Source organism: Thamnophis sirtalis, unplaced genomic scaffold (assembly GCF_051295495.1).
Source record: "Thamnophis sirtalis isolate CommonGarterSnake01/CBP01778 unplaced genomic scaffold, rThaSir2_p1.2 scaffold_13, whole genome shotgun sequence".
Lineage (NCBI taxonomy): Eukaryota > Metazoa > Chordata > Lepidosauria > Squamata > Natricidae > Thamnophis > Thamnophis sirtalis.
Window position 1 is genome coordinate 23,114,090 of NW_028261393.1, and position 11,956 is coordinate 23,126,045.

Here is an 11,956-nt window from a genome sequence, read left to right on the forward strand (position 1 = left end):
AGATAGATAGATAGATAGATAGATAGATAGATAGATGATAGATACATAGATAGATAGATAGATAGATAGATAGATAGATAGATAGATAGATAGATAGATAGATAGATAGCTGGATGGATAGATAAATGGATGGATGGATGGATGGATGGATGGACGGACGGACGGACAGGATAGACAGGATAGATAGAAGATAGATAGATAGATAGATAAATAGATAGATAGATAGATAGACAGACAGACAGACAGACAGACAGACAGACAGACAGACAGACAGGATAAATAAACAGATAGACAGACAGGATAGATAGCTAGATGGATGGATGGATGGATGGATAGATAGATAGATAGATAGATAGATAGATAGATAGATAGGTAGGTAGGTAGGTAGGTAGGTAGGTAGGTAGGTAGGTAGGTAGGTAGGTAGGTAGGTAGGTAGGTAGGTAGGTAGGTAGGTAGGTAGGTAGGTAGGTAGGTAGGTAGGTAGGTAGGTGTCTGAAGTCCATCTGAATTTTGAACCCAACCATGGGGGATACTGCAATGGTCCTAAGTGTGAAAAACAGCCCATAGGTCATTTTTTCCCCACGCCGTTGGAACTTTTGAAAGGTCACTAAACGAACCGTTGTTAAGTGGAGGACTACCCGTACATCTTCAAGCGAAACCAAGTGGAGGAACCGAAGCTTCCTCTGCCTCGGGGGGCCGGGGGGAGGAGATGGCCAAGGAGGAGCGTCAAGCCGGGGCATCAGGACCGGGGAAGAAAGCGCCTCCCGCTCGCTCCCTCCTCCGACTGGCCTCTCCTCTCGCCGCCAATGGGCAGCCCTGGGCGGAGAGCCGCGGCGGCCAATGAAGCGGCGGCAGGAAGCGGAGCCAGGGCGCACGCGGAGCCCGCCGGAGGAGGCTTGGCCTGGCTTGGAGGCTCCGCTGGAGGAGGAGGAGGCGGAGGAGGAGGTGAGGCGGAGGGCGGCGAGGGGAGGCGAGGGAATCCCGGCTGTCGGAAGCCCCGTTGCCTGCCGGCCTTCCTTCCTTCCTTCCCTGCGCGCTTTCCTTCCCCGCGGACGGCTGGCGCCGGGGTTGGGGCTGGGGAGGCCGGCTGGCGGGCTCCGGCTGCCTTTGGGTCGCGCCGATCACCCGCAAGGTCGCTTCTGGAGCTTCTTCGGCCAGAGAGGGTCCCGACCTTGGAGGAGGAGGAGGAGGGGGGGGGGGAGATCCGATGGAAAAGCGCCGCTTTTCAACCGGGTTGGAATTGGGGAGTCCTGGCTTACGCGTTCCGGGCGCCCCCTTTGGAAAAGAGCCAGGCCTTTTACCGCTGCGGGGGTAGCGCTTGTTTGTGTGTCCAACCCTGAGCTTCCCCTACTTGGAGTGGGGCAAGGGGCTGAGCAACCCGGCTAGCTGAAGTTAGGGGCCTGGGGATAGGAAAGCCACCCACCTGGTGTGGAATTGGGTGCGACCTTTGGGGGCGAAGAGGAAAGTTTGGAAGCCAAGGCAAGGGGTGATATAGAGTTGGCATCAGCTGTGTTGGCAGGTAGTTTCCCTTCCCCTGGATTTTAGATCCGGATCCTTCCAAAAACTGTAACTCTTTCCCTGTTAATGCTGGATCTTGCAGGACGGGATTACAGTTTTAGCAGATCTGAAATGGATCTTTATCCAGTTCCCTCTGCCTTGGTAGAAAAAGATAGAGGAGATCATCCTGGGCAGTGATGAATTAAACAGTTTAAACAGTAACAGAGTTGGAAGGGATCTAGGAGGTCATCTAGTCCAACCCCCTGCTCATGAACTGCCAACCTTTCTGATCAAAAAGCATGGTGTCTTAGCCACTGAGCCACCTAGTCAGACTAAATAGCACTAGCACTTGGCAAGAGCACTTAGACTTAAATACAACTTCACTCTTTGTACTTCAGTGGGTTGTGCAAGCTTAACTTTTGGTCTTGTATGTAAGCTTTGTCCTCTAACTTGACTGCCCTTCTGCCTAGAATTCCCCAGCCAGAATTCTGGGAGTTGAAGTCCGCCAGGTTTAAAGTTGCCAACGTTGGAGACCCCTGCACTAGGAAGTGTCACTCCCTGCCAGTCACTTATAGGAGTTTCCGGGGGGGGGGGCAACCCTTCCCTTAACAGTTTTCTCCCCCAATCCTGCAATTTCTGTCTGTCTTTAAAAATACCATTGTACGACTTTCAGGCACTTGTGCCTGGAAGGTTTATAAAATGGACCCAATGTTTAGAGCAGGGTTTCTAAACCTCAGCAGCTTGAAGATATGTCGACTCCGAAGCTAGCGGGAGTTGAAGTCCCAGTTTGCAAAAACAACCTGTAGCTGTTAGACTGAGGGTGCCTTCCTCCTTTGATTCAAAAGGCTGATTTCCATATTATTTTCCAAAAGGTGGGCTGTGATGTCTCCGAAAGAGAATGGAAAGCTACGTTCTCCCACACCACACTATGTAGAATATAGATTTCATAGAGATAGCAAAAATGTGAGGTTCCCTATTATATACATATATAATATTATAATATATAGGTAAAGGTAAAGGCTCCCCTGCACATGTGCTAATAGTTCCTGACTCTAGGGGGCAGTGCACATCTCCATTTCAAAACCGAAGAGCCAGTGCTGTCCAAAGAAGTCTCCGTGGTCATCTGGCTGGCATGACTAAACGACAAAGCACTCCGACTACTGTTACCTTCCTATCAAAGGTGGTTTCTGTTTTTCTACTTGCATTTTTTTACGTACTTTCGAACAGCTAGGTGGGCAGAAGCTGGGACAAGTAACGGGAGCTCATTCCATTATGTGGTGCTAGGGATTTGAACAGTTGAACTGCCAACTTTCTGATCGACAAGCTCAGTGTCTTAGCCGCTGAGCCACCACATCTCTCAATCTCTCTCTCTCTCTCTCTTCCCCTCCCTCTCTATACATACATACATGAATGCATGCATGCATACATACATACATACATACATACATACAATATATCTCTCTCTTTCTCTACACACACACACACAGACAGACAGACAGACAGACAGAACATAAATTGTTTCAACTTCTAATCTGAAAATGATGCTTTAGGGCATTGCACAGCAGAACAACCAGACACGAGGACAATTTTCCCCGAATGCCATCACTCTGGTAAACAACTAATTCCCACAACACTGTCAAACTATTTACTAAGATAGTATTACTATTATTCTTCTCATCCTTCCTCTTACCTATCTCCTCCCACTTACGACTATAACCTTGTTGCTTGTATCTCTACGATTTATATTGTTTTATTTGTTTCCTAGTATAATTTGATTATACTTATTAGTAACATTGACTACCACTAAGTGTTGTATCTTATGATTCTTGATGAATGTATTCTATAATATTTTATTTTTCTTTATGTACACTGAGAGCCTATGCACCAAAGACAAATTCCTTGTGTGTCCAATCACACTTGGCCAATAAAGAATTCTATTCCACTCCATTCTATTCTATTCTATTCTAGTGGGGTTAGACAACCAAAATGTCTTAGGTTCAAGAACATGCTCAGGCTTCATCACATGCCTCTCCTGTAGTATTTCCTTGAATGCAACTTTAATTTTTTTGGTTTTATCTTCAGTAGAAGGTAAAAAATGGAGAGGCTAAGATAAACTAATGTCTGGTTTATCCTATCTATCCGTCTGTCTCTTTCTGTGTGTCCAAATTGCATGGCCTTGTCAATTCTCTTGGTGTGGGATGCTGTTGTTCTGCAAGGCTGGGGACTTGAGACTTTCATGGCCTTGTTCTTGAGCAGTAGAGAAGATCCATTTTGGTTCAACTTCATTTCTCTTCTGCTTCATTTCTTTTCTGCCAAGCTTCTACTTTGTCCTTCTCTCTCTCTCTCTCTTTTGGATATGACATGGAACCATGAGGTTACCTCAAAATTTGGAGCAAGGTATTGTCAATATTTAAAAGGGACGCGGTGGCTCAGTGGCTAAGACGCTGAGTTTGTCGATCAGAAAGGTCAGCAATTCAGCGGTTTGAATTCCTACCGCCACATAACGGAGTGAGCTCCCATTACTTGTCCCAGTTTCTGCCAACCTAGCAATTCGAAAACATGTAAAAAAATGCAAGTAGAAAAATAGGAACCACCTTTGGTGGGAAGGTAACAGAGTTCCATGCACTTTCAGTGTTTAGTCATGCTGGCCACATGACCACGGAGACGTCTTCGGACAGTGCTGGCTCTTCGGCTTTGAAACGGAGATCAGCACCGCCCCCTAAAGTCTGGAACAACTAGCACATATGTGTGAGGAGAACCTTTACCTAAGCGAGACAGTTGAGTAAGTTTTGCCCCATTGAACGACCTTTCTTGCCACAGTTGTAGAGTGAATCCCTGCTGTTGTTAAGTTGTAACGTGGCTGTTAAGTGAATCTGACTTCCCCATTGACTTTGCTTGTCAGAAGGTCGCCAAAAGGGGATCACATGACCCAGGGACACTGCAACCGTCATAAATATAAGTCAGTTGTAATATAATGTAATATTATGTATTGTAATTTTTTCTCCATTTTCCCATCAAAGATTCTCAGGAGAGACAATTCCGGCTTCAGCTCTATCCTTTGCTCAGTTATCTCTTCCAGCCACTTCCTTATCTTGCAAGCTACCTTCTAAATACAGCTGGCACTGATCAAAATTAACTGCACAATCTAAGGTGCCCAGAGATAATAGTCTAATCTAGAAGTAGTCCTCTATTCTCATGATGCTCTTCCAAGCAGTAGCCTTCTATGTCTTTGCTAAAGATACAATAGTATTGACGCTTGTCAGAGTGTTGGCAGCGTGGCTTATGAGATAAACCCAGGAGCAAAATACAGCACACAGAGCCTTTAGTCAATTGATAGTGGTATATATATATATAGATAGATAGATAGATAGATAGATAGATAGATAGATAGATAGATAGATAGATAGATAGATAGATAGATAGATGATTGATAGATAGATAGATAGATAGATAGATAGATAGATAGATGGATGATAGATAGATAGAGACAGAGAGAGAGAGACAGAGAGACATACACATGGCAGATAAATCCCTTACCACTCAGCTATGGACACAAGGAGAGAAATAAGATACACGATGAGAGAGAGAAACGCCCTCTAATGATCACCTATATGTAGGCACCTCTTAAAATGGTAAATGACTTGTATGGATTCCATCAGAGTCTTAAACCAGCTCTACCTGTATTGCTGTATCATCCTCATTGCAACAGCTTACCCATGGCAGCTATGAAATCCTCATTACCTGACAACACTTTAGGAGAATTGGAAATTAAGTTATTGGATTAGAGACATTAGAGAAAAACAGAAGAGTATCACCGCATTCTCAGTGTTAGATCAAAGTCGTGACATAGTTCTTTGTTTCTCAAACTTGGCAACTTTAAGATGAGTGGATTTCAGGATGGCTGGCTGGGGAATTCTGGGAGTTGAAGTCCACATATCTTGAAAGTTGCTAAGGTTGGGAAACACTAGTTTAGGGAAGTGGTGACATTGCTATCCTTCCTAGACAGAAGAGGCCTTGCTTAGTTATCTGTGCTCAGATAATTTTACAAATAAATCATTATCTTTCCTGAAAATTCCAACTCCCCTCCATTATTACTGGGAATCTAATTAGCTGTTCGTAAATAGGAACATAGGTTTCCGGTACATTTCCAAATACAGTACAGGATGCAGGTGCTTGCTTTAAAAAGACCTGGATAAGTTGGGATCTTAACAGCTGTCAAAACAGTCTTTCAGGCTCATATTGTAGATAATCCCAAGAAGCTTTGATGTGTTTTGAGATAAAAAGCAATTTTGGGAAGGACATTCATAAATTTGGGTCTACCTTTGGAAAAAGGTGGTTCAGTGGCTAAGACGCTGAACTTGTTGATCAGAAAGGTCAGCAGTTTCGTGGTTCGAATCCCTAGCGCCACGTAACAGAGGGAGCTCCCCTTATTTGTCCCAGCTTCTGCCAACCTAGCAGTTCGAAAGCAAATAGAAAAATAGGAACAACCTTTGGTGGGAAGGTAACAACGTTCTGCGTGCCTTCGGCATTTAGTCATGCCGACCACATGACCACGGAGATGTCTTTGGACAGCGCTGCTGGCTCTTCACCTTTGAAACAGAGATGAGCACTGCTCCCTAGAGTTGGGAACGACTAGTACATATGTGCGAGGGGAACCTTTACCTTTACCTTGGAACCAAAAGTTAATGAAGGCCACTAGTTCATATCAACTGCCCTCTTAATGTTTTACAATATCATAAGTGAAGAATTTCTGATGTATTTTTTTCCAAAAGCCCTTCTGTTTAAAATGTATATTTTACAATGCAGTTCTTGTTGGCATTCTTCTAAAAGAACACCTGAGTTTGAATGATAGGTATATATTATACTGAATTGGCTCTTGTTCTTTTGTAAACTATGTATTTTTTTCCAAAGCCAGCTAAATGTTTTTGTTCTATTCAATCTATGTTTTCATTTCCTAGCCTATTGAGTTAAAGTTATTAAAAAAAACCTGTTATTCAGAGAATGTTTGCCCAAACAACTATAGAATGAATGAATGTGATGGTCTGATTTGCCTCAAATTTCCTTTCCCATAAGAAAGAAAAAAATTAAGAAGGCATCCCCATCAATATGATCTAGTTTTTATTCAATTACAATGATGAAATTAAAAAAAGTAATAGGGTTTTAAAGATCTATTAACTTGTTTCTTTTTAAAAGTTTTCATTTTTGAAATTAGATATAATTTGGCATTTAAAAAATTTGTTCAGCTTTTAATTTTTTTCCTTCTTTGATTTCCAGCTTTTCTTTTTCTTTTTAACTACAGAAATTATTGTTTAGTAGGTTAGCTTTTATGTATAGGTGCAAAAAGGAGGGAGTGGGAGGGGTGGGGCCAGTCAATGGTGTGATTTACCGCTTCTCCGAACTGTGTGTAATCGCCGTCGGTGGTTCTATAGAATCTGTCCGAACCGGCTGAATCTCACCCCTGCTTGTAAGGGCTGACAGAGCCTCTGCCTTGCTGAAGCAGGGCGAGAGGCCACAGTGAGAACTGGGTGGGTGTGTTTGTTTGCAATAGGACTTTGGAGCCAAGCAAGCAAGAGATAATTCTGCTTAAATAAAGTGCTTTTGATTTCTGGCTCTCTGCAAAGGAAAGAGCCCAGGGGACAAAATGACATTTTAAACAGCTACCCAGGGAAAATCAATCAAGAGCCTTTGTGGCTTTTTAAAGACCAATAAAGTTAGGGTTAGTCTTTTAAAGTGCTATCACATCCTCCGGGTGGCTTGTTTTGTCGTCTCCCTGGGGAATTCAATCACCTACAGATAAATACCCCTCCTTGTAGGAAAATGGGATTCTTGACCCTCCTCTGCCAAAAGCCATTGTTTGTTGAAATTGTGCCCCTACAGATGTGCCTTAAATGCAAGCTTCCTGCCAAATTAAGGGGGCAGATACAGAGGTATAACAGTCCCCCTACCACTCTTAAAGGTAAAGGTTCCCCTCACACATGTGTGCTAGTCGTTCCCGACTCTAGGGGGTGGTGCTCATCTCCGTTTCAAAGCCAACGAGCCAGCGCTGTCCAAAGGCATCTCCGTGGTCATGTGGCCAGCATGACTAAAAATCGAAGCCACACAGAACGCTGTTGCCTTCCCACCAAAGGTGGTTCCTATGATTCTACTTGCATTTTTACATGCTTTCAAACTGCTAGTGTGGCAGAAGCTGGGACAAATAACGGGAGCACACTCCATTATGCAGCACTAGGGATTCGAACCGCCGCAGATTTCTTTACCCTTAAACGTTTCAAAATGAATTAAAAGCAGAGCGGACTTGCAGCTTCTTGCATTCTCTTTCACTAATAAATAAAAATGGTTATTTGATCACAGCCCAGAGCATTCACAATGGGCTTACCACTTGTGCAGAAGAGATGGCGGAGTAATGAGTATCTACAAGATAGATGAATGGATAACCACAACTCAAGATTGAATTGCGGTGTCTTTGGTGCTCTCTGAGCTTGGTGGTTATCTTACAGACATTTCATTGCTAAACTAGGTAACATCATCAGTACCAATGGAACAGAGGTGGTATTCAGCAGGGTCTGACCAGTCCTGGAGAAACGGTAGTGGAAATTTTGAGTAGTTCGGAGAACTGGCAAACAGCACCTCTGGCTGGCCCCACCCCCATCTATTCTCTGCGTCCTGAGTCCCAGCTGATCGGGAGGAAGTGGGGATTTTACAGTATCCTTCCCCTGCCATGCCCACCAAGCCACGCCCACAGAACCGGTAGTATACATTTATGAACCTCACCACTGCAATGGAACATCTGCAAGAAAATTCTAATTCTAAAAACACCAAGCTCAAACAGCACCAAAGACCCCGATGCTTTTAAGCAGGCGCTTAAAGTTAGGATTTCTGCCCAGACTGATCATACCTGAAGAATATAGAGGGTTTCCGCGTGCAATTCCGTTTCCTGAGCATGCCTCGAATGTCACTCGCCAGTCCTCGACTTATGACCATAATCAAGCCCCCAAATTTCTGTTTGGAGAGGAGAGCCACTTGTTAAATGAGTTTTTGCTCCATTTGAACTATCTTTCTTTCAACTGCAGTTGTTAAGCGAATCCCTATGGTTGATACGTTACTAACCCGGTTGTTAAGTGAACCTGACTTCCCCATGGACTTTGCTTGTCAGCAGGTCGCAAAAGGGGATCACATGACCTTGGGACACAGGAACGGTCATAAGCGTGAACCAGTTGCAGAGCATCTGAATTTTGATCATACGATCATGGGGATGTTGCAAAGATCGTAAGTGTGGAAAAACTGGTCATTGGTCTCTTTTTCAATGCTGTTGTAACTTTGACCAGTCCCTAAGTGAATTGTTGTAAGTCAAGGACTACCTGTATAGGTTTGATGGAGTGTCTAGTTCTTCAACAGTGTCTTCCTTCCCTTCTACAGAACCTGCTGGAGTCATGTGGCCCCTCTTCTGGGTGGGCCTACGGACCTATGCTCCTTACGTCACCTTCCCTGTCGCCTTTGTGGTCGGGGTGGTGGGCTACAATCTTGAGTGGTTCATCCGGGGCAAGCCCCCACCGCAGACCCCCGAGGACGAGAAGAGCATTTCGGAACGACGGGAGGACCGTAAGCTCCAAGAGAGCGTTGGGAAAGACTTGACCCAAGTGGTCAGCCTGAAGGACAAGCTGGAATTTGCTCCCAAAGCTGTTCTCAACCGGAACCGGCCTGAGAAGAATTAAGGAACCTGGTTTGTTTCCTTGTTGGCCAGTTAACATTTTCTTTTTTTATTGGAGGTCGGAATTCTCTGATTTTTGAATGTTGGTTTCCTACCACTGCTGAGTCCATGTAATGTATGTTTGCCATTCTTGCCAGGTTAAGCAGATTTCTGCAGCTGCTGGGATCCCAAAGGAGATGAAGACGGACTTCACAAATCTTGATATTTGTCGTTGACTTCAGAATCTCCACTCTTCCATAAAAGGTTCTTTATCCTCTACTGGAATATCTTCCATCGTCATGGCAGAATCCCAGTTAATGGAGACCCAAAAGATCAGTTCACATCCAAGGTGGGATTGGACTCTTAAGGGGATTGTTGCAAAGTACGTAGATCTCTTTTAAGGGAAGATCTCTCCTTCAAATAGCTCAGAGACTTTTTGACTCTAGACAAGTGAATGAAAAACGGTTCCTGTGTCTGCTGGAAACCTCCGTTCAAGTGGAACGCACTCGGCTGGCTGCCAGAGGCCACTGTGGACCGTATTTGCACTGTCCCCTCTCAGGAAATTGTGTATTTCTTTCCCTGGGAATTTCTGTTGGGGAGTTTGTGCTGGTTTTTTGTTTTGTTTTTAAGAATACCAACCCACTGCTGAAATTAAAAGATTTAAATCAGTCTCTGTGTTTGGGGAGCCATGCGTTTTATACAGGAGATGGCTGGTGGGAGAGGATAAATCTATCTGCAGGTTGTATTAGCTGTGCCTTTTGCATGCAAACTGCTTAAAAGAGTTTCATTTGTGTCTTAGGGGGTTCATTAATAAAAAGGAACGAAGGAGAATTTTACCCAGAGAAGTTCATATTATTATTATTTTTCTAAATGAATAAAAGTAACTTTGAATCTGCTGGAAATGCAAATTTGACATGGACTGTTCAGGTGCCTTTTTAAATACCCTACCCTCTCTCTGCTTTGTTGCAATTTTGCATGTATTGCCTTCCAAATCAAAAGAAAAAAAATAATGGCTATCTGCAGTATGTGCATAGGAGAGATTATTTTAGTTTTCTCTCTCTCTCTCTCTGTGTGTGTATAGGCTCTTTTTAAAAGACTGCAGTGATGAAGAACCCACAACTTCTGAAGGCAAGCCGTTCCACTGGTTAATTGTTCGGTCATGAAGTTTCTCCTTAGTTCAATGTTGCTTCTCTCCTTGATTAGTTTCTTGTCTCACCTTCTGGTGCTTTGGAAAGTAGGTTGACAGCCTCTTCTTTGTGGTAGCCCCTCAAATATACTATAAATAAACACTATTATCATGTCATCCCTAGTCCTTCTTTAGTTGCTCTTCTCTGCACTCTTTGCAAAGTCCCAAGAAAGACTCAAGTGAGACTAGGATTGCCACAGTTGCTGTAAAAAACAATTATTCACTTCTTAATATTTCTATACTCTACTCCCAAAATCTCAGAGCTAAGAAAGGATTTTTAGAAATGACCACCAGATCATTAGTATTCCTTATACAGTAATTAACACGCTCTGAAGTTAAGGTGTCCTACTCCCCATCCCCACCTGAAAAGAACTCTGTTCCAACTGCCAGTTGCCTCACATTCCGTTACCTCAGTTCAAACTGGCAGACGTTCCACTCCTTCATTCAGGAGCTGCCTAAATATCAGTACCTCACCAAAATATCTATGCCTTTCACCTCTGGAACTGTTTCTGGACTCAAGGTGGCGGGAGCGATATTCCCTTATGTGTTTCTATCACCGACCACCACTGAACCAATGGATTGTGAACCGAATTTCTCCTGCATAGCCCAATCACATAGTTTCGTCACAAATCACGGATATCCAGCTAGTGCATTATAATGGCATTGATTCACATGGGTAGACACCAACACTTGACACCACCAAATATTTCTTTGGGTTTTTTCATGTATCTTTACTTTTTATGCATCCTACTTTCTTGTGTCTTCAGCCTTTTCTCAGATGTTATTGGATAGGACTTGGTGCTAAGAGACTTATTGGAGCGCCGGGAAAAATTGTGCAAGAATGAGCTGCTGCACTAATTGTGTGCTTTAGGACTTGCTGCCCACACAGGTTGACCCCATTTAGCAACCACAATTGAAACTGGCAACTTGGTTAAGAAAGCAGCCAATAGTTAACGCCACAATAGGGCTTGTGGTCTTCATAAGTGCTTTACTGACCTGTTATGATTGTAAGTATAAGGTTTAGTCGCCAAGTTACTTTTTCATCACTGTCGTAACTGCAAATAATCACTAAATGAGGCGGTCGCTAAACAAGCACTACTTGTATGTGGTAAGTGACCGATCCAAGCGGGCCCATGGTTAGTTGAAACCTCTGTTCAGGCCACTGTGGACCGTATTTGCATTTTTTTTTTTTTAAGAATACCAACCCACTGCTGAAATTTAAATCAGTCTCCGTGTTTGGGGAGCCGTGCGTTTTATATAGGAGATGGCGGGTGAGAGAGGATACATTTATCTGCAGGTTGTATTAGCTGTGCCTTTGCATGCAAACTGTTTAAAAGAGTTTCATTTGTGTCTTAGGGGGTTCATCAATAAACAGGGATGAAGGAGAAATTTTACTCAGAGAAGTTCATATGTTGCTTGTCGATCTTTCTATAGCAGCGTTTCTCAATTTTGCAACTTTTAAAGATGTGTGGACTTCAACATCCAGAATTCCCCAGCCCAGCATGCTGTTTGTGGATCAACCGTGCTAGATGGGGAATTCTGGGAGTTAAAGCCCACACTTCTTGAATTTGCTGAGGTTGAGAAAC

The 11,956-nt window shown here is 43.6% G+C and overlaps 1 protein-coding gene across 2 annotated transcripts; it reads left to right on the forward strand.

The window, feature by feature from the left end:
• Positions 1-865: 865 nt before the first annotated feature.
• Positions 866-10,023, forward strand: SMIM12 (small integral membrane protein 12). Of its 2 annotated transcripts, XM_087727212.1 has the most exons (3): positions 866-945; positions 8,914-9,217; positions 9,343-10,023. In XM_087727212.1, the coding sequence occupies exon 2, from the start codon at positions 8,928-8,930 to the stop codon at positions 9,207-9,209; it is 282 nt and encodes a 93-aa protein (XP_087583338.1). In that variant the 5' UTR covers positions 866-945; positions 8,914-8,927; the 3' UTR covers positions 9,210-9,217; positions 9,343-10,023. The 2 variants fall into 2 exon arrangements, with proteins under 2 accessions (XP_087583338.1, XP_087583337.1); XM_087727211.1 differs by having other exon boundaries at positions 8,914-10,023.
• Positions 10,024-11,956: the final 1,933 nt, after the last annotated feature.

Excerpts from the sequence above, each read along its gene's own strand:
- SMIM12 (XM_087727211.1), top strand. The coding sequence starts at position 8,928 with ATGTGGCCCCTCTTCTGGGTGGGCCTACGGACCTATGCTCCTTACGTC.